Below are 21,785 nucleotides of genomic sequence, written 5' to 3' on the forward strand. Positions count from 1 at the left end.
TCAGAATATGTGAAGACTGTCCACATGATCCCGAGCAGCCTTTCATTGTACCCAACACAGAGATCCTTTCATTGTACCCGACACAGAGATCTTTAGGCGAGTCTCAGCTGGCATCATGACACGATCCTTACGAGACAGAGAGTGTACATGGATCACTGCCCCCCGCAGCAGGATCTGGCAGATGGTTGTAGTATATCTTACACGACGTCTGACTGAAGATAAGAGGTTGAAATGTGTTTTCATGCTTCAGGGGAATCTTTGTCTCTCCTGTGCATGGGACATTGAGTTGAACATTTTCTAAACACTACTCCTTCCGAGGATGGATCTGCCCTGGCAATTATATGCAATGGATGCTGAAACGCTGATTTCTTGAAATGGGTCATGGGCACTGTATTTAAGAAGATCAGCGTAGTCAATGAAACGGGCCTTGATCATTCGTCTTCTTGTAGTCAACTGAAGTCCATCGAGAGAAAACTATACAGTCTGATGAGTCAGCAGAGGAGAGAACGCGTGGGATAGAGATAGCAGAGATGGCTGCTTCAGCGGTGGCCAACCTTATTATGCCAGCTAGCACAGCGACAGGGACGTGGGGGCTGTGGCATTGACCTGGCGATCGCTGGTGATGAAGCTAAGAATAACTACCTGCTGGCGATGCTACAGTTGCTAGTGCAGCCACATGGGCCAAGTGGGCCCGCCAGCCCGCGCGGACAGCGCTCCAAGCACCGTCCATCACCTCGCCGACGCCCAAGGCAGCCAGCATTCCCATCTACGCGCCACGCTTCACAAAAAAAGACCTCTGAGATCACACTCGCTGCTGCCATGGCGGAGGTCGCTTCTTCCGACGCGCAATTACCTCCTGCGCTGCCGTCCCAGGACGACTCTGCGTCTCCCGCAGGCGTTCGTCCGCAGTCGTCGTCCGGCCAGAATACAGGCCCCGAAACAGCTGCTGCCGACCCCGACAAGGAACGCATCGACAGGGTCTTGCAATCAGAGGTATGTTCATCGCCAGACAGTGCGATTGGCATACATGAACCGTGACTGACAAGGTGCATTGCTCAGATTGGTATCACAACGCTGCTGGCCAGGCTAAAGCAGAGCATCGCCTCCGCACGGGTCGGTACCCTTCCACCTTTTTTTGATGACGAGCTTTCGTGGCTGATTGATGGATAGGACTTTGCAACCTTCCTGAAGAAGCGAGCAGCCCTCGAGGAGGAACACGCGCAGGGTCTGAAGAAACTCGCCCGCCTGTCGCAGGAGACGACGCACCGGTCCGATCACCGCCAGGGAACCTACAGTCGGGCCCAGGATGAGGTCAATCGGATACAGGAGCGCATGGCTGACCACGGCCTGCAGTTCGCCGTTTCTCTCCAGCAGATGTCGGAGGATTTGCAGGAACTGGCGTCGAACATCGAACGGGGTCGCAAGCAGTGGAAGCAGACCGGATTGAACGCGGAGAAGAAGGTCCAGGATGCTGAGAGCCAGGTGGAGAAGGCCAAGGCCAAGTACGACTCGCTGGCCGAGCAGTACGATCGCGTCAGGACTGGCGATAAGCAGTCGGGGAAATTCGGGCTGAAGGGCCACAAATCGGCCGCCCAGCACGAGGAGGATCTCCATCGCAAGGTCCAGAATGCGGACAGCGATTACCAAGCCAAAGTGCAGGCTGCCCAGACGGCCCGCCAGGAGCTGGTCTCGACCCATCGTCCCCAGACTGTGCACCATCTTCAGCGTCTGATTTATGAGTGTGACTCGGGCCTTACTCTGCAGCTGCAGAAATTTGGTATGTCGCTGAACTATATGAGCTGAGTGACTTCTGGCTGACCTGTTTCAGCGGCATTCAACGAGAAGCTTCTTCTGGGCCAAGGTCTCTGCGTCAGTCCGCTGAATAGTGGGTCGAAGAGCATGAGGGAAGTGATCCACCAGATCGACAGCGAGAAGGACTTCAACGACTATATTCTGAGCTTTGCGGGCAACCCTGGCGCGGTTGCTGCCCCGGAAGTGCAATACACGCCTCATCCAGTAAGACTGTGATCGATCCCTATGTTTCGCATCCTTTCTGACCCGTTTAGACTCTTGCGCCAGCCTCAGCTCCATCGGCGCCTCCCTCCCAGCCCAATACCCAGAACAAGCGCCAGTCTCTTGCTCTGCACGCCGCGATGCCTTCGCAGCAGTCTTTGGGTCCGACCTCGCCTCCTCAGACATCACCGCAGGCCGGTCAAGGGTCGACCCTTCCACCGTCGTTCTCTCCCCAACCTAGCTCCGAAGGCTACCAGGCGTATCACCCACCGTATCCCACGGACCCGACGCCGCCTCCGCTCCAGCAACCGGTCTCGTCAGGGCCGCCGATGGGCCGTTCACCGGTGTTACAGCCAACGAACGGATATCAGCCGAATCTGCCTCCGCTGAACCCGGTTTTCGGTGTGTCCCTCGAGGAGCTCTACCGGCGGGACGGGTCGGCGGTACCAATGATCGTCTACCAGTGCATCCAGGCCGTGGAACTCTTTGGGCTTGACGTGGAGGGGATCTACCGGCTGTCGGGGAGCGCCAACCACATCAACCACATGAAAGCTCTCTTCGATAACGGTGGGTGACCTAAAATGTTGTTAATGACCATCCACTGACGTGAGCAGATTCGTCCCAAGTGGACTTTACCAACCCGGAAAGCTTCTACCACGACGTCAACAGCGTCGCCGGACTGTTGAAGCAGTTCTTCCGCGAGTTGCCGGATCCGTTGTTCACTCGCCAGTACTATCAAGATTTTATCAATGCTGCCCGTAGGTGTCCAGATGAGTGTGATGCAAGGTGCATGTGATTAACGCTACTCAGGAATTGATAATGATGTTCAACGACGGGACACGTTGCACGCAATTATCAATAACCTGCCGGATCCCAACTATGCGACCTTGTGTGCCTTGGTGTTGGTGTGTTGCCATCCTTCTTAAGATAAGATAGATACTTGAACTAACTGCGTCCAGCATCTCAACAAGGTGCAGGAACACTATCCTCAGAACCGGATGAATGCTGGTAATCTGGCGATCTGCTTTGGGTGAGTCGACCGTCGTCAGTGGAATCTTGGACTCGCGACTAACATGAACAGGCCGACTCTTATGGGTGCCAACTCGGGCGGAAACATTGCCGATGCGGGGTGGCAGGCGCGGGTTATTGAGACTGTTCTGTTGAACACCTTCCAGATCTTTGATGACGACTAATAGGCGAGTCGTGCCAGTCGTTCTGAGGACAAAAGAGTGGCTGCTGCCAGGGATTATCCAATCTGGACAGGATATGATAGCTATTACCTATCACCCGCCATACCGCCGCTGGAAGGTCAATTCCCAATTGAACACACTTGGCATGTACGCATTTCAATTAAATAGGTTCTCTTTCCTTTATTTATTTATTGTCTTTTTTTCTGTTGCGTAATGGACAATGAGCACTGCCGGATACATACACACATATCACATATTACATACCGTCTTCTGGCTCTGTTCGAGTATGGTTTGGTTCTGTTAACAGGATTGGTTTGATTTTTTTTTCGTTTGTTTGTTTTCTATTCAGTGTGTATATTTCACTTGTCTGCTTACCTTTTTTTTTAACTCTCGGATCGTGGAGAAGAAAGAATGCATAGCAAGACAATATAATAGCAAAATTGCTAACTAATTTCCTTGAGTGGAGAGGATATTTTCCATCGATTTCTGTCTATCTTTTATCTTTTTATGCAATGTAGTGGTAATTTTTCTTTCCCGTTCATACGTATGTACATACATCCGTTATCATCCGTTATTGATATGCCTTCCCTTTTCTTTTTGACCCCGATGGAGAGATGAGATAAGGTGAGATGAGTGGAGAGATTGTTGCTTATTCCCATCTCCCCCCTTTAAGTATTGACTGATAGACATGAATTGATATCAACCTGTACAAGTAAAGAAAGCTGTTTTTCATGCAGCATCACACTGACTGCATCATCATGCTCATTCATTCCTCCTAATCAGCTAGTCAGTCCTTCTTCCTCGTAATCGACCCCCCAACCCAAATCGCTGTCGGAATAGCCGTGAGACCACTCAACAGGCCCAGACTCCACGCCATCGTGCCCCAGCCCGCCTGCTTCTCGATAAATCCCGCCCAGATGGGCCCGACGAGGGCACCCCCTGCCCACGCCATGTTGAAGAGGCCGTACGCCTGCGCGTAGGCACCGCCCTTGCCGTATGCCCCCGGGCGGGCCTTCTCCTTTGCGGAGACGACGTAGGAGATTTCCGCCATGAGGGGCTGGAAGGTAGATGTCAGGGCGAGGCCGATCAGGGCGAGCAGCGCGGCGAGCAGCACCTTCTGCCCCGTCGAGTTGTGGTTCACCAGGCGGAGAAGGACGAAGAGTGGTGCCGCGCACACGAACCCGGCTGTCGCCAGCCAGCGCGGGCCGTACCGGTCGCACAGGTAGCCGACGACGGGCGAGACGAAGGACGGGATGACGATGGCTAGGTACAGAATGCCCGCCTGCAGCGAGTACCAGTGGAAGGTCTGGTAGACGAAGAGCGGGAGGACGGAGTCGAAGGACGCGATGAGCGCGGCTTCGACGAGGCACGCGAACAGCGACGCCAGGAGACGGCGCGAGGCGAGCAGGGTGACGAAGGCCGGGAGACGGGATTTTTTCACCTCGACGGTGCTGTCGTCATTCACGGTTCTGTTTTCGTGCCTTGTTGGTCGGGCAGACGTGCTGCTTCCTTTCTCCCTGTCTTCGCACCCGGAGGCGTGTATACGGCGCGCCTCGGACGATTCCTCCGGCACGGAGGAGGTCGTAGTGATAACCGTAGAGGTGACATCGTCAGCAAGGTCAGTCGCTGGACACGTAGCCGCAGCCGTAGTCGTAGCCGTAGCCGTACTACCGGGCTGATCCAGCCATTTCATCGCATCTTTCTTCTCGATGAAGAAGATGCGGAAGAGAAAGTCCAGCACGATGAAGGCGTAGCAAATGGCAAAGACGGCATTGTACCCGGCGCGCTGGAAGACCACGCCGCCGAGCAACGGCGCAATCAGCAGGCCCAGGCTCATGCCCAGACTGACGTAGCCCATGTACTGGCCCAGACGGTTCTCCTCGATCGTGTCGACCAGCAGCGCAAGACCCACGACCCAGACCACGGCGGCAGAGATGCCCTGCAGCAGACGGCCGACGACGAGGACGGCGATGCTGGTGCCGACATTGAGCATGACCGTCGCGCCGGTCAACGCGATCAGACCGAGTAGGAGCGGCCAGCGGCGGGCAGAGATGCGGTCAGAGAACCAGCCGCAGATGGCTGTAATAATCGTTCGTCAGCCTGGACATCATCTGTTGGCAACTGTAATACTTACGAGAAAAGACCAGGAGACCAGCTCCATAGACAGCAAGGAGAATAGAGACCCAATACTGCACTGTCAAAATAGTTAGCCATGAATGAACAATAAACTGACCTCAATCAATTCTTTCATATTCATTCGAGCATGCACAAGAACGCATTGTGGTGTGGTTACCTCTCCCCGGATCAGCATGAGCCCTCTGCTCCAACGCAAACGGGATGACAGGGACAATGACGCCGTAGAGGAAGATCTAAGCAAGCAAGCAAGTCAGCCAGGTAGTCTATATGTCTAGGTAGCGAGGACTTACGTCGGTAAACACAGCACACGTGACAGTCAACACAGCGAACCAGCTACTCGCTCTGTATTTCAATCCCAGGGGAGGAGAAGCCATGGTGCTCCAGGCGATGCATTCCATGGGGGGAGCCATGGTCAGAAGCGAAACAGCTCACTCACGAGCACTGGAGCAGCGGGAGGGCCAATGATAAGGACATGGAAGTCAGTCGGTGTGGATATGGGTATGAATGACTCCACAGAATCGGCAACTGGAAACTGGACAGCTGAACAAAGCCGTTACAAAGAACTTTCTCTGTTTGGATGACTCGCGTTACACCCGTGTCTCATTGGGTAGGAGTACGGAGTAGGGAGGAGGCAATCTCTTGATTGCAAGCAAATAAGAAGAAACATCTTAGCATTAGCCCAAGGTACCTGAGCGTAAAATGTATTAATACTTCGTACTGGCTGCGTGCCTAGTAGTTAGGTAGGTACCTAGTTACATCAATGCTGGAGAAGTGGAGAAACCCGTCGAAAAAAAGTTAGAGCGTCACTTCGCGCTCGGCGTTCCCGGGATCCGAAGGACAGACATCCACCGTGGAGTTCCGATGATAACAGTGTACGGATCACGGAGTATTATCACTGGCTATGAGTCAACAGTAACATGATAAGGTTACTATTAAAGTGTAGCTTCCAATGAAGCTTATAACTGAGCGCTAGAAGAGTCGACACGAAGGCATAGGGTTAGGGCTAGGGCTAGGGCTGAGCAGACCTGGCACTTCAGTAGTTGTGTTTTATGATAAATCTTAAATGTATGTACACATGGAAATGAATGTGATTCTGTCTTTTTTATGTACCGTATTTATTCAAATAATAATATATGCCTGAACCATCTAACGCTGCGCCAGTCATGCTATGAAGTATATACATACAACCAGATGACCCGTCCACCACCCTGAAGAACAAACCAAGGCCAAAACTCCGGGTACACCCAACCACTGCATGAACACATGCAATGCAATATACATCGAAGAAATCAGAATCGTCAAGACTGAAGACTGCCACGTCAAGCGGAGAGTTTTGATTCCCGTCCCAGCTGGGAAAGTATATGTAACATCCATCACATCAGACCCATGCAGAAATGATGCAATGCAGTTCTCCGTAAGGTTACAACGAAAAAAAAAATAAAAATGAAAAATAATAAAAAAAATACAGACATAAAGTTGATAGGTAGAGTAGATGAGAGAAGATTCAATGGCATAGCGGAGATAATAACGACCAGTTAATCTCGCACTCTCCTGGCACCAAAGTAGCCGAGATCGACAGCTGTGTCGTTCACCCCAGCGACAGGGGCTGCTTCTTCCAGCATCTCCCATGGACGCAGAGGGTATGGACCGACCACACGCCCACGATGCTGGATACGAAGACGATTGGCCAGGGAGTTGGGATCTTCGACTGGTCCAGTGGGCACCATACTGCCCGCATTAGTGGACGGCGGAATTGAAGAGGATCCGCTCGCAGGAGTTGCGGTAGGCGTCAAAGACGATGTTGGTCCAGAGGTGGCTGGAGACGGAGCAGAGACCGGCTGCGAGGACGAAGTGGTCGAGAAATCTGGAACAGGACCAAGAAGATACATTAACCGAGGCTCATTATGAACGTGGAGGAATGGTGGGCACCGTTCCCGGAGGAAACGGGCGCACTGCTGGCGAGCATCGTCGGGAAGTGTGTCGATGAGAGATGCTGCAACATCAAGAGCGTAGGTCTGTAGGGAATTACCAGCGCGAGATTGCTGTGCAGATGTCGTGGATGGCGACGGACATATTCCAGCATGCGGGTGAGACGCCATACCCAATGGAGACCGCGATAGAGCAATGCAGAAGATCGTGATCAGCAGGCGAGATTGATCCAATAGAGAATTAGGTCTCTGGGATGCAGACGGCGCCGGTGCGTCAAAAGCAGCCCGATGGATGGTGATCATACGCAGCATGGCTGTAAACCAGAAGATAAAGTTTTCCTCGCAGACAGACAGTGAGCGGGCAACCTGGTCCGCCATCGTGCCATTACGATTCTCACTGAGGCTTCGAATATTGATCTGCGTCTGGACAAGTCTTTGAAGCAGGGAATTCATCTTTTCAACCAGAAGAGGGGTCACAGACGGCACCCCGACTTCCGGAATACTGTAGGCCAGTCCATCGATGATCGTGAGATAGACTCGGGCTGTTTCCCGCAAATTGCTCCGTTCAACTGGCGAGTCCCCCTCGAGCGAGCTATCCGATTGTGCAACGGAAAAGAATCCTTTCTCGGCACGTTGTCGAATCTGCTGCACTGCGTCTTGGCTCATCAAGGCCACCAAGTCAAGCCAGTAGGTTTGTCCAGCCCGAACGTCAGCTACAGCGGCTTTGAACATGATATCCACAATACCGCTCTTAACCTCTTCTCCGCCTTCCATGTTGAAGAGTAACTGTAGCTTCAGTTGGCAAAACGGCAAGGAGAAATTGTTAGTCATGTTGATCGCCTCCTCTGCCTCAGCGAGGGTATTATTCTCCCCTGTAAAACGATTAGACCAAGAAATCACCTGGCAAACATATAGGAGCACGCATGACAAACCTGGTTGTGCATTGAAACCCAACAGTAGGTTCAATGTCCGCCGAACAACATCGACGGTAGCCGGATAGTGTTCTAGAAGAGTATGTACGCAACGCTGAGTGATAGATTCTGGGTGTCGAACAAGAAGATGGCGGAGAAGAGGTATTGTGTAGTTCTCCAAGGACGCTCGGACGCTGTCAAGGCCAGGTTGTGCCGCCTGCGTGGCGAGACATGCAGCAGTATTCTGAATTATGCCGAGAGCCTCATCGGAATGCTTCGACAAAAACTCCTCCTGGGCCATCCGGAATCGGTATGAAAGCTAGATAACAAGTCAGCAACAGTGAAATATGAAGCAAAGTAGTACGCTTAAATCTTACTAGATCCGCGGACGGGCCGTTGGCATCAGGAACGAAGAGTTCGAGCAAATCCAGCTGGAGCTCGGCCAAATGCGGAATGGCAGACCGGGTCGACTCAGACAGCATTAGCTTCTTCATCATGGCAGAGAAAGCGGGTAGTGTCACGCATCCAACGCCAACGAGGGGAGCGAGGATGTTGGAAAGCTTCGGCCGGGTGGATGATTTCAACAACCCCTCAATCCACCGGATCAGCAAGAGATCAAAATGCTTTGGATTGAATGATCTCAGCTGGACCAGATATCTGCAAATGGTGCTGGTTGAGAATTTTCCCTGATCGTCACAGAGCTCAAGCTGCTGAGACAATTTCTGGAATACCATGGCCAGCGTATTCTCATCCATGCTGTTCCCAGATGACAAAAACTGCTCCAGATCATCGTTGAATGATGGATTGGTGTCGTTCAAAGTTTCGGCCATGTGATCGGACACTGGAGAAGACGCTACCATCGCGAACTTACGATCTGCCCTTGCCAGCTCTTGGCGCAAGACGACAACGGCGTTGACCTCATTGGGGAGACGGTGCCCAAGTTCGACGAGCGAGAAAACCAGGTCGTAAAGCGGTAGGCCGCTTTGTTTCACGCGGGCGAAGGCCTCGAAGAAACTTTTGAAGAGGTCATTCAACGCGCCGATGACCGAGAAGCAGTCAAAGTGGCGATTCGCAGTGTCAACCGCCGAGGCGAGGACAAGAACATCATCCGAGTTGGCAGCGTCACTTAGCACATCCGCAAGCATCGACAGGTCTCCAAAGTTTTCGAGCGTACTCCTGACCGTGAAGAACTCGTCAGGAGTCAAGGAAGAAATTTCCACCGAACTTGCAGAACTCTTGTCAGCGACAAACCTAGATACGGTTAGAAATTGCGTCAGAATTAAGAAAATAGCAGGGAAGACGTACTGAGAGCCATCCTTGTAATGCTCGGAGACACCGCGTCGAACCCATTGGCCAATCTCAGATTTAACTGACCAGCTCAGATGGCTAGGGTCGGTATGGCAGACCATCGCATCATCTTCGCTGAGCTCCGTTCTGAATACCGCCGGAAGCCGTTGTTTGATGTCGGCTTTGACTGTTCTTGTCACATCCTCTTCCGACAGGCTCAGACCGGCACGAGCCAGAAGGGTGTCTCGAAGATTCCGCAAATGCTGCGGTAGCCGACTGACTGGAAGCTGAGAAAGCAGCTCAATATCACCCGGAAGAGAAGTCGTGGTGGATGACTGAGACGTGCTGCCATATTCGCCTTCAGACGATGCTCGTTGAAGTTCTTGCTGTCGGTATCTCTCAATGGCACCTCTCGCAACCAGCCACTGCAGATACCTGCCGACAGAAAATGTTTGTGAGCGGACCAATTCGACCACAACATGATAAATGTTTGCCATTTGCAGCCTGAACTTGTCGCGAGACTTGGCCAGGAATGAAAAGATATGAGCGTCGACATCAATTCCCAGCCGTTTCCATTTCCGTAGCAGGCGGACGGCGATGTATACACGAACGAGACCTTCACGAAAGGGGGTTCCCGTCCATTCAAGAAGTTCAGAGACCAACGCTTCCCGGTCAGCCATAGTGCCCAGACATGCATCAGACAGTGCGGACACGTCATGGGCTGAACGAGCAGCATCTAACAGTTGGATAACCTGTTGCTGCGGCGAGCGCTGAGCAGCTTTGCGCCAATCTTTCGCTTGCCGAACACGCGCATTACGAGTATGAAGGGATTGCAGGATGCTGTTTTCTGTAGGGTCATCCAGATGCAGGCAGGACGAGACAACATCGTGATAGCGGTCCCATGATCGAGGAAGAACGACGGATGAGGTCTGTTCACGACACAGTCGTCGAACCAAGACGGAAACTCGATCGACCAGCGGTCGAAAGAGTTCCTTAGGCTCCGTGGTGATCGCCTGAGACAGGATTTAGCCATTAGTCAAAGAGCAATCAATTAAGAACAACCGGATGGCAGCACTTACTTGCCGGAGCTTTTCGAGCAAAAGCTCCACCAGCCGTCGCGCTCGTTTCCGGAATCGCACCAGATGGTCCCAGTAAATCCCGAGCATCAAGAGCCAGATTGGCAGAGTATCCAACGTGGCATTTTCGAGCGAGGAGAGATACCAATCGAGATAGCAGTCTTGATCAAGCAGGTTCTCGAAGAATAATCGGGCCGTAAGTCTCACCCTGTGAACTGGTTAGCGAGCCGTGTTTGTCATCGCTGAAAAACAGCTGTGAAGACGTACGAGTAGGTCATTTTCATTTTCCAGTCCTCCTTCCCACAAGAACTGACCACTCCTTCAAGGAACTGCTGCACGGCGGTGGTCCAATCCCGGACCCATTTCACCTCGAGCCCGAGGGCCAATGACCCGCTCGTTCCTTTTCTCTTGAAGGCCCGAATCTCATTAGCTCCCACGCACTTTGCCAACCAGACGGCCCTTCCAATGGGGATCCATTTGCTCAGACATTGGTCAAGAAGCACCTTGCCACGAATTCCGTGCGGGATGGTGCGACTCAGTCTTCGCAATGGAACAGATGGATTGGCCAGGTCTCGCAACCAGGCTTCTCTCTTGTTGTCGGTCAATGTAACCCGTGGGGGCGGCTTGAAAGTCGACGCCGAAGCGACCTTGTTATGGGCTTGTCTCTTCTCGAGAGCGGCAGCAAAGACAGATGACAGCACTTGCAAACCGGAGCGATGCTTCAGTTGTGCATACAGAGACGGTCGTGCGGTATTTGATTCATTCTGTGATACCTGTGTGCGGTCGTAATGCCCCTGCTTTGTCGTCTGCTCGCTCAAGAGATCCTCGGGATGATTTCCGGTCCAGGGAGAGAAGTCGGCAAATTCTGTTACGAGATTCGAGTCAACCATCTATGATTTCGTAGGCAACCGAGTTGAAAGAACGAAGACTTACTGTCGCCTTTCAGAATAGGTGCAATCGATGGGACTTCCAAACGGTACGGCGTGGTCTGGACTTCCCGTTCAGGCGTGCTTTCATTTGCTACGGCAGTTCCAGACCCTGACTGCTGCGAAGAAGCGTACTTCCAAGGACGGATTGGGAATGGAGGCGGAGATGCAGGCTTTGTTGTCTGCGACCCCGGGGTCAAATTGCCAGAAGAGAACCCTGCACCGTACGTCTCAGACACCAGCTCTTGGAATGAGCATGCTGGTCGTCCACGGCCTGGGACGGTCGCAGGTCGAGGTGTTCCACTTGCTGAAGCACTCCGCAACTCCGCGCTCCGAGTCTTGCCATCCCCAGCCGGCCCCGACACATTGGTATCCAACCTCGGTCTTTTGCTGGGATGTTCGCTTTCTGGGGTAGTAGAGTCGTTGCTAGTCAAGTCGATCACTGTCTGGTGCCCGTTCGGCGGAGCAGCCGCCATTGACGGCTTGTCCGGCAAAGCAGCGGAGCTCAGGGCGACTGAGCCCGTTGAGTCCCCGGCCCTGCTTCCACTGGGGATACGGGACTGATTTACCCAGGGTTGGACGCCACTTGAAGAATGCGGTATCATCGCAGGCACATCGGAGGCATGGCGTCTCTCCGAACGCTGAACGTCAGGGCATTGGAGCGATTGAACGTCGCGAAATGGATTAGGGAGCGTTCCGGCGTTCCTCTGAAGTACCACCCGGTGGTATACGAAATGATCCCGTCAACGAGTCCTCTCTGGCTGGTCCGTTAGGGCTGCTTGCGAGAGCTGGGAGGGGGCTAGCGAACGGATGAAAGCGACGAAGGCTGCGCAAAGAAAAGGCCGGAAATAGGATGAGATATACTGAATGCGTAACCTGAAGATATACAGATGAAGGGCTTTGGACATCAAGTCCAAAGCACGTCGAGAGGAATATACAAAGCGGGTAAAGGGGGAGTTGAAGGCAGCAGACGTGATAGGGTTGGAATGCGGTGCCCAGTGCTGGCGGTAAATAACAGCAGCTGGAATATGGGGTGACGAGAACACCCGGCGCCGGGCTGTGGGTGCGCCTTCCGGCTTCTGCTTAGCGGCCGCCGCGCTGACCGTACCGTATCGTATAATTACCGCCCAGTGCCCGTCACAGCTCGAGAGTGCGGTGTATTGTGACGTAATATGACAGCGCGTGACGATGCAGCCAGGCATCACGGAGGACGGACTCTTCTCCTCGGACTTATCGTCGACATGGCAGGCCAGCACGGGCATAACTGCGCACGCAGAACGACCTGATTAGCAATCGCCTGATTAGCTTATCTCTCGGGCCTGAGACCACGATGCTGGCCGCGACCAGGCGTGTCTCCCAGATCTTGTCACCCAGCCAGGCCTGGTCATCGGGCCGTCGCTTCGAGAACAAAGACGGCAACGAGAACGACTCCTTTAGTCAGCACAGGCTGTATTTGCACATCCATGTTTGTCCGTCATCCCATCGCACAGCAGGAAGTGGTCAGTTGCCATTGACATTATCAAATCTCGGCAGATCGGCGCGAGAACAAGGCCTTTTCCAAGGTTGGGCATGCGAGGCTCCACCCGGCCGTATTCCGTCGTAGCAATCTAGGGACGGAGCAGTCAATCCCGCACGGATTTCGCCTCTCAGCGTCCACTTAGCCCACTCTCACCTGCGCCTTCGACTTGCAGCCGGGCTGAATCATCTCATTGCTCGGGCCCTCCGTTCGTTTCCCCGAATGTTCCACATCTGCGTTCGAATAGGCGATCTCGCTCCCAGACGGGGTTCAGGGCCCTTCCTTCGATGCACAATTTCTGTGCCGCACAATGCACGCTTCCGTGGTGTGCATTAGCGATTCCGCTGGTTGGCCTTGTTCTCTATGACGGATCAACTTTAGGCTCGCTACTACTATCATCACGAGAGAACCCCACATTTTTGTGGCGGTCTACCCATGCATGGGTGCAACACCCGCTCTTGTCAAACCTAGTGTGGCCTCTAGTGATGTTGAGACACCTGGCTACTGTTCCAGAGTCCTCCGTCCTTCGTACGCAGGGGCCGTACGGACTCGTCCTCCGTATGATCGTTGGTCAAATGGCATCATCTATCACGCATCATTCATCATGGGCACTCTAAAGTGGATCATGGCCACAGGCCCTTCCTTTGGGGTCTGATTGAGGGATGTGCCTGTCACTGCAGATAAGCCGACAAACAGGATCCGTTCCAATCCGGACAGTCCAAGTCGATATCGCCTGCTCACTCGATCGCCGATTTGGCACCTAACACCCAGGATGACCGTGAGCAAAATTGAGGGCGACTAAATAATTCATTTCACCCTGAAAGGCCTAGCTATATGGAGGTTCAACTATGCTACTGGATGTCAGGTTTGGATTCAACAGGTTACCGTTCAGCCAGCCTGGCATCTCTCAGATTTTGGGTAACATGATTATCCTTTCGCTTCGCCTAACCCAAAATGCACTCGGAGCACCTGACAGGTGGTCTATCAAGGACACTTCAGTGTCCAGGTAGGTGGCTGATAGCGAATAACACCCCCGGATCCTACGGAGCATGACTGGCTGGATCCAACGCATCGACAATGAGTTCAATTCACCTTAATTGCGGAGCCTTCTCCGTGGTTCTTAGCGATATTTTCAAGTGCTAGGAACAAGTAAGACTGGATGCAAGGAAATCGCACCACTCAAGAGTTCCGTCCAACACATATTTTTCCTCCAATCTGAAGTCTCACTGCAGAAGACAGTACTCCGGAGTAGATGTAATCTTGGGATAAACCACCTGTTCTGAAGCGGATCTGGAGAAAAAAAAATAAGCCCCTGACATGGTGCAGCACACACCTCAGTCATCATCCATGGCGATGGTTGTGCCTTAGAACCATCTGCGTGTCTGGATCATCCAAAATCCAGAGCTATATTCCTTGGTTTCAAATACCGCAACAGAGAGGAAGACAATGCTCTAATTTCATGTCACCAACAAGACGAGAGAATAGGTACAACGCTGGTGGTTGGGTACGAGAAGCGGAGCTCTCCGTCCCCGGCCCGGCTAGGAATGGTTAAGCGCCAGCACTTGTGGAGGATTCCAGATCTCCCCGAGCTAACCTGGAGTTGCCGTCCCGTCGAACTCGCATCTGCGCAGGTGGATAGTTAGTTGTTTCTCAAGCTAATTATTCACAATGGCATCCAAAAAGGACATGCGCAGGGCGGATCTCGGTACGTTGCCTCTGTCTTTTCCCCCGTTGACTCGGATCAAGTCATTTTCCTGCGTGCGCTCCATGTGATGCACGCTTCACAGAGCTATCCTGACTGACACTTGCACTTCGCGGTTCTAGTCATTCCCTATGTTGATCCGCCCAGGGATAAGAATGAGGCCGATGTGTCAGGTACGAATGGTTCTGCATACCGACATTGGTGAATCGAATCAGTCGTTGATGGTATCTCCAGGTGCTATGACGTCCACCTTGCCCATGGCAGCGGTAAGTGACCACCTAGCCACTGAGGGGTCAAGAGCATGTCTGGGTGCTGACTGGATGCCAGATGTTCACCAGGAACCGGTGAGTCGAGCGAATCATAATCTGAAGGAATCCGTTGACTCATTGCAACCCATGCGTAGCATGATCGGCTGGTAGGTCGCAAGAGACGTGTTTACCTCCAGGTGGAAGACAGAATGGTTGTGCTTACACCATTGTCGATAGGGTTTCTTTTATCTTTGCTCTCCAGAACTGGCTTGCGGAGACGCCAGAGCAGAAGAGGACAGCAAGCACGCCTGGGTATATGTCTGTGTTCATGTCCTGTAAGTCTGCTGGTCGTATACAGGTAACAAGAACCGAGCGCTAACAGCAATTTGAACTCCCTAGTGATGGCCGTGGCGGTTGTACGTTTCCTTGAGCCTTCCAACTTCCGGATGTACAGATTGTTTTCCTAACTTCGTGTGCTCCAGACCTACATGCCTCTCTTCCTCCCTCCACCGCCAGTTCGAGGAACAAACAGCACAACTGTTCCGTCGCCGTCCCCGTCACCATGAGAATTGATTCCTCTGGCATGGTGATAGGAGGAAACAAATGAGAAGGTTCACAATTAATGTGCGAGATATCGAACGTCACAGAAGTGATACCATACTCTAATTACTGTATCTTATATTGTAATTCTAAACTATGGCTGGGATAGAGAGCGACCGTCGAATTGATTGCGGTTAATGGGCAATGCGGCAGCCGGCGCCTACATCTCTGTTCGGCATCTGGAAACCATAGACATTGCCATCTCTACTCCGTACGTTCGTTCTCACTATACGGATCCGGTACGGAGTACAATAGCCATGTCCAACTGTAGATCCCAGCTTTGGCTTCATCTTCGTCCTTCCTTTGTTTTCTCGCTGACCACTCTATCTCTCTTCTTTTTCTTCTTCCATCAAAGAGCAGATTCAGATGCATAAACTGGCGGTATGCACAATTGGGCGAAACTGACGTAGACCGGGCTGGGCGCTATCTCGGCGGCTGTGCTGGTGGTGATTCCTGTTGTGGTAATCCATTACTAGTCGCTTTGGTAATCCATTACTAGTCGCTTTGCCTTGACTGGCGGCTGCGGTTCGAATTCAAAGACGTTGGCAAGGGCAGTATTGGCCAGCGTCTCACGATGAGACAGACTGGCATCTGGACTGGAGCATGGCAAAGAAATCAACCCATAGACAAAGCGATCGATCGCGCCGTAGAAAGTGCCAGAGACTTGCACGCCCGCTGTTGGCCAGTGAGCGCGTTGGCCACCCTGCTGAGTCATCGCCAGCCAAGGCGGAGCGCCGTCTCGTTGGTCGGGTGGATTCGCCCCTCGACACGTCTTAGGCTCCCTCCTGCCTCGCTACGGGTACTAAAATAGTTACGTCCTCCTCTGCAACTCTCCAGACTGTCTCCTCTCTTCCACCACCGCTCGTCGCTGTACCTGCACCGCTGCACGCCCTTCTTCCTGCGCTCTGAGCCTACGTTCTACCGCGACTTCGCTCCTCACCGTCGATCTTCTATCTACAACCCTTTTTTAGGAAGGTTCTCAGAGAAAAAAGCGAGTTTATGTCCATCGAAAACCTTAAGACTTTCGGTAAGTCGCTCTCGCCACCGCCCCGACTCCGCTGCCCCCTGTCCGCGGTGCTCAACACCATCGAGCTGGTAAAGCATGCCTTTACCAGTATCGACGCTCGTCGTCGATTTTGGCGTTGTTGCACCATTGCGAGAGCTGGGGACGTCAATCCAAGCTGTCCCTCGTGATCGCCCTGTCCGTGGGGAGCGGGGTAGTTTTTTAAGTTTGAACTGAGGCTGACCGATCCTCCACACATCACAGACCCCTTCGCCGAAGCTGACGAAGACACCGGCGAGTCTAAGCAGTCTCAGAACTACATACACATACGCATTCAACGTACGTTTGCCCTTGTCTTCCTCTTCTTCATCACTATTGCCGTGCTCCAGACCGCCTGTCAGGGAACTGAGGCTAACTCTGCTTGCAGAGCGCAATGGTCGGAAGACCTTGACCACCGTCCAGGGCCTTCCGAAGAAGTTTGATCAGAAGAAGATCCTGAAAGTGATCAAGAAGAAGTTCGGTATGTATACTTGACTACGGTATTGCTGTGTGCGAGCGGCTTTCTGACAGGCTGCAGCCTGCAATGGTACCATTGTCCACGACAGTGAGATGGGGGAGGTGATCCAGCTGCAGGGCGACCAGCGCAAGGATGTTCAAGAATTCTTGTGTGACAAGAAGGAAGGACTCGAGCTCGACGCCAAGAACATCAAGGTATGCTACATCCCCCATATGAGCATCGTCAGCGAACGTGAACTAACACAGCCTCTGCAGGTCCATGGGTTCTAAGCCAGACGCGACGCCCGTGCCGGTCCCTCCCGCCAAATCTATCCCCCAGCGGGGTCGATAGAAGTCATGTCGTTTGTCTCGATCCTGCGGGATGCCCTAGACCGTCGATTCTAAGGGTCGGGCATCGCCGGATCACATCTTCAGCCAAAATAAACTTCTTGCCTTCTCTTCTTCTCTCACCCCCCTCTGGTTACGGTCGGCGGGGTAGATTTGGGCCTATCAGTCGAAATACAAGACGAACCTCACCTACCTGTTGTTTCAACCTGCAGGGAGGTAGAGGGGAACGGCTCTCTTTTTGCTTTTGACTGGTTTATAATGGGAACGGGATAATGACTGGTACGAGGCGTTGTAGATACCCATAGACTGTTGATTGATTCTTTTTTTTTCTTTTCTGTTATTCATTTTATGATGGAACTGGAAGATGGCAAGCCGTGTGGACCATGATTTGCAACGTGGTGGGCTCTACACGGAGGGGGTTATTTGAGGCTTGTTTGCTGGCATGATGGGGGTGGATCAGGTGATGTATTGAGTCAGCTGTTCCTCTGAATGTCAAGCAAATTCGTCTCTCACTTGTCACTTCCTTCGTTCTTTCGTTTTCGTGATGGTCTTATGCATCGCAGCTTGTTCTAGTCATAACGGTCACTTGAATGTCATTTTCGAGATAAGAGTCATTTCGGCAACTCAATCTCTTCTTTCCCAGTAATCTGACGAGTCGAATTCTACCCCTGAAGAAAGTAAGGACAAACAAAAAAAAATTCCAACGTAACTAACAGTGGCTAAAAGGAAAATACAGCCCGTAGATCCCGAACACCTTTCACCGTGTAGTATAATAATGGAAATGGATGGAATATAAAAGTGCAAGTAAGAAACGGAAATGAAGGACAAGACAGGAAAAAGAAAACTAGAAATAATCGGAGAGCCCGCTACCGCTGACAGGGATATATCTTATCTATCTATCTATGTATGTTTATGTTTATGTCGAAGAAGACGAGGACGAAGACGTGCTGGTAGTACTGCTGGTGGCCGTGATCCACTCCCAGAGTTTCTGACCCATGACAAAGGCCGGCACCTCGGGCTCGTTGTCGCGCGTCAGATGCAGTTGGAGAAGCAGGAGGGACATGCTGATGAAGCTGGCGACGGAGAGGACGGAGAGCGAGGCGGTGGTTTCGCGCTTGATCATGGCGTGGTTTTGGGTGGCGTGGTAGAGGAAGGTGAGGGTCTATATAATATAGAGTAACATTAGCAAGTGTCTTTTCCCCCCGATTCGTTTCTTCAGTGTAGTGTTACGCACCGTCGTGATGGAGATCCAGGCTGGCAGAAGGAGTCGTGGATCGGACGAAGCGCCGGATAGATACAACACCCAGGAGGTCAGATACGCGATGAGGCCGTTGGTTGCGAGTAGGCGGATCACCACTGCCGGGGGACTGTAGTTCAGGAGCCTGTTGTCGTAAATATGAGATGCTATCCATTAACCTTTGGATTGGATATCTGTGGGAGAACACCAACCAGCGAGACATCATGCAGTCCATGAAAAAGTAAGAGAGGTACGCGGATGCACAGCACTGCGAGGACCCTCCGTCAGTACATACAATCCAAGCATCATTATTCAATTATTTTTTACATACCCACATAATCGCCAACGCTACCTCCGTCACTCGAAATCTCCGTTCCACATCCCAGTCAGCCAGGCTGCTCCCCACGATCGCGGCCGCCCATCCTTCACGCCACATGCCCACGCGAATCCGCAGCAGCTCGGCCAGGAAGGTGAAGGCACAGCGCAACCCCCACCAGGCTGCTGGCACGACGCTCAGAGCGCGACAGACCAGCAGCGGCACGTACCACTTGCGGTCGACGCCTAGGATGACGGCCACGCGGGGATGCAGCGCTGCGCGGTCTGAGGAAGGGGGGTCGTTGTCTTGGCGGTTGTCATCATCGTCATCATCGTGGTGATGATGGTGGTGATGAGAGGAAGAGAGGTTGGATAGGACAGACGGCGAGCGAGAAGACGCAGGAGAGGGCGGGACGACAGTCGACGAGGGAGAGGAGGTTGCATCATCGTCATGGTCGTGGTCGTTGCCATTGCCATTGCCATGGTCATTATCATCATCAACATCAACATCGTCGTCTCTCCCGGTCCTGCCGTTCCTCCTAGACAACGGCGGGACCGGGAGATCTGAGCCAGAGGACTGTGCGGACGTCACAGGATCGGACTGCGAGCGAGACAGCGTCAGCGGCGGTTTGGAGGACGAGCGCGACGGAGGATGCGGTGGGCGAGAGGCATTGCGGCTGATGGAAGCCAGAGTTTTGGTATTCTACGGCATGTGCAATGCCGTGGGATCAACAGGTTCAGGCGTAGATGGTGAAACTCGTGGAGAGGAGAGATGGCTCAAGGATTAATTATTATTGTTTTTGACTGAAATCAGGAGGAGATGAGGAGTGCTTTCATGAGATGACGCTGAAACGCCGAGGGACAGGTAGCTAAGTTTGGCGAAGTGGAGCCATTTTATTATCAACGATAATGGACGGCCTCCAGCAAGGGCAACAATCATGAATTGCGATAGATGCCTCATTTATCATAGGAAATGCATGCCTACGATAACTCATGACTATTTTTAGCCATCTACATTCTTTCGATGGTCGGTTATCTTGGACAGTTCGGACGGTTTGCCATTGTCAGTGTCGGTGTAGAGTATACAGGTGCATGTACTGTACTACTATTCGGTCTATTGATTGCATAAAGTACATTGGGACTCGAGATACGTCACATTGTCCAATTCAACTTCTGTCATTCCACTCTCCAGGTCAAGAATGAGCTAGCTGATGTTCCTTGGCCTAGATAGAAGCATGTCTAGAACTGTAAGCATGACTCCATCACTTTGTTGGAGGTTTTGGAATCACGATCTTGTAGAGAATAATACCATCTCTGCACCTCTGGCTTCCACAGCACACGACACTCGAGTATGCTGCCATGGTACAGTACAGCTGTCAAACAACAAGGTGAGAGCAAGCGTCAATTAGAGCGGTGTCGATTGGCTGTCATCCAGGAAGGCGGTGAGCCAATCACGTGCAATTCTGCAGCGCAACCGTCAACTTTCGAGAAAAAGGAAGTCGAAGACAGCGAGCAGCCGCCTGTCAATTGCTGCAAGGCATCCACCCTGCGGTCCTTCGGATGGACGCAGTCAATATGGCGTCGGCCATCGGTTTCTCGTCAGGGCTCTCCCGGACGGTCACTCGTTCGGCACCCCGTTTCCCTCAATTCATCTCGCTCGCTGCACCCTCATGCCAATGCCGGCCATTCTCTCAGAGCCTGGCTCCCCGCGCCAAGGGAATCGCTCAGACGGTGACAATGAGGCCGCCAGAATCGCCAAGCACGCGGAGTCGGACCAGAGACATTCCTAGGGAAAGTCTGCCTCAAGATATCGGCCTCCTCCCGGGGACGTTCATCCGGCCGTTGTGGCGGGACATGCCTTCGATCTTCCATCAGCCGCGGGAGCGATTGCGCATGGAGTGGCTGTCGTTGAAGATGTGGGCTCAAAATCTCATGGGGTGAGTACATTGCCCGTTGGAGAGTCTGATGCACACAGCGCTGACGAGAATTATATAGGGTTCTTGCGTATAGCAAATATTTCAACAAGGGGCTACCACTCCGTTTCAGAGAGAGAAGAAAGGTGGCCCGTGAGCTCCACCAGAAGATGTACACCGCGTTCGCAGCGTATGTCTGTCCCGTCTTGCATTGGCATGAAGATAGATTGATTGTGTGTCCTGCTGACACGCGTAGGGGTGATGTCCATACCTTGCGAAAGATCTGCTGTACCGGCCTGGCCAACAGCCTCAGCGCTCGCATTGCCAAGCGCCCCAGCAACGAGAGAGTCACCTGGTCGCTCGACAAATACATCCGGTCGCCATCGACGTTCTTTACAGGCGTTCGGGTCGTGTCTGACCGTGCGACGCAGATCCCCGAGATGCCCAAGTCCGGTATCCGACAGGTGGTGGTGCGGATAACCAGCCGTCAATCGACGGGCACGGTTCCCGTGACTCTCAAGCGCGGGAGCAAGGAAGCTGAGCCTACGGGGCCGCCGAAGGTCAAGGAGCAGGACTGCACCGAGTACATCGTCCTGCAGCGGATCATGTGGATGGGGGAAGAGGAGGAGTGGCGGATTTGGGGACACGCGACGCCGACGAAGGTGGAGGAGCTGGACAACCCGTGGTTTGCCCCGGGACTGACCTTGTCGGAACGGCTGAAGTTGATGACAGAGACTCTGGGGAAGAAGTGGTGACAACATGGTATACAGCGGCTGTCTTGGATCCTCAATGAGCACCAGATCTGAGCATCAGGTCGACTTGCGGCTTAGAGGATCTGCTCATTTCTCTTCCAGTCTATTATATCATTCTCGCTGTGTTTTAACACTATTTGTGTCTCATGCCTGCGTGGCATTGTCCATGATATGCATCTATTCTATATT

At 52.7% G+C, this 21,785-nt stretch overlaps 7 protein-coding genes across 7 annotated transcripts; 4 read left to right on the top strand and 3 right to left on the bottom strand.

The window, feature by feature from the left end:
* Nucleotides 1-819: 819 nt before the first annotated feature.
* T310_7537 (Uncharacterized protein) lies at nt 820-3,206 on the top strand (the record flags this gene model as incomplete). Its single annotated transcript, XM_013469658.1, has 8 exons — nt 820-993; nt 1,171-1,777; nt 1,829-2,016; nt 2,067-2,580; nt 2,628-2,771; nt 2,824-2,918; nt 2,973-3,043; nt 3,095-3,206. 8 exons carry the CDS (start codon nt 820-822, stop codon nt 3,204-3,206), a joined length of 1,905 nt encoding a protein of 634 aa, XP_013325112.1.
* Nucleotides 3,207-3,990: 784 nt separating this feature from the next.
* On the bottom strand, nt 3,991-5,749 carry T310_7538 (MFS amine transporter; the record flags this gene model as incomplete). Its single annotated transcript, XM_013469659.1, has 4 exons — nt 3,991-5,282; nt 5,338-5,397; nt 5,497-5,572; nt 5,630-5,749. 4 exons carry the CDS (start codon nt 5,747-5,749, stop codon nt 3,991-3,993), a joined length of 1,548 nt encoding a protein of 515 aa, XP_013325113.1.
* A 1,125-nt stretch (nt 5,750-6,874) lies between these two features.
* On the bottom strand, nt 6,875-12,669 carry T310_7539 (RNA polymerase II mediator complex component Srb8; the record flags this gene model as incomplete). The annotated part of the gene is made up of 9 exons (XM_013469660.1): nt 6,875-8,139; nt 8,200-8,497; nt 8,556-9,019; nt 9,050-9,429; nt 9,484-10,478; nt 10,545-10,749; nt 10,809-11,406; nt 11,475-12,174; nt 12,406-12,669. 9 exons carry the CDS (start codon nt 12,667-12,669, stop codon nt 6,875-6,877), a joined length of 5,169 nt encoding a protein of 1,722 aa, XP_013325114.1.
* A 1,982-nt stretch (nt 12,670-14,651) lies between these two features.
* Nucleotides 14,652-15,540, top strand: T310_7540 (uncharacterized protein; the record flags this gene model as incomplete). Its single annotated transcript, XM_013469661.1, has 6 exons — nt 14,652-14,688; nt 14,808-14,858; nt 14,920-15,029; nt 15,089-15,268; nt 15,316-15,349; nt 15,416-15,540. The coding sequence occupies 6 exons, from the start codon at nt 14,652-14,654 to the stop codon at nt 15,538-15,540; spliced, it is 537 nt and encodes a 178-aa protein (XP_013325115.1).
* Nucleotides 15,541-16,635: 1,095 nt separating this feature from the next.
* T310_7541 (Translation factor SUI1) lies at nt 16,636-17,322 on the top strand (the record flags this gene model as incomplete). The annotated part of the gene is made up of 5 exons (XM_013469662.1): nt 16,636-16,750; nt 16,801-16,875; nt 16,964-17,056; nt 17,114-17,247; nt 17,308-17,322. 5 exons carry the CDS (start codon nt 16,636-16,638, stop codon nt 17,320-17,322), a joined length of 432 nt encoding a protein of 143 aa, XP_013325116.1.
* A 953-nt stretch (nt 17,323-18,275) lies between these two features.
* T310_7542 (uncharacterized protein) lies at nt 18,276-19,942 on the bottom strand (the record flags this gene model as incomplete). Its single annotated transcript, XM_013469663.1, has 4 exons — nt 18,276-18,541; nt 18,614-18,761; nt 18,948-19,608; nt 19,917-19,942. 4 exons carry the CDS (start codon nt 19,940-19,942, stop codon nt 18,276-18,278), a joined length of 1,101 nt encoding a protein of 366 aa, XP_013325117.1.
* A 564-nt stretch (nt 19,943-20,506) lies between these two features.
* On the top strand, nt 20,507-21,599 carry T310_7543 (uncharacterized protein; the record flags this gene model as incomplete). The annotated part of the gene is made up of 3 exons (XM_013469664.1): nt 20,507-20,868; nt 20,927-21,034; nt 21,101-21,599. The coding sequence occupies 3 exons, from the start codon at nt 20,507-20,509 to the stop codon at nt 21,597-21,599; spliced, it is 969 nt and encodes a 322-aa protein (XP_013325118.1).
* Between the last annotated feature and the right edge of the window lie 186 nt (nt 21,600-21,785).

The sequence above is a fragment of the Rasamsonia emersonii genome, assembly GCF_000968595.1.
Source record: "Rasamsonia emersonii CBS 393.64 chromosome Unknown ctg1118621760558, whole genome shotgun sequence".
NCBI classification, from domain to species: domain Eukaryota; kingdom Fungi; phylum Ascomycota; class Eurotiomycetes; order Eurotiales; family Trichocomaceae; genus Rasamsonia; species Rasamsonia emersonii.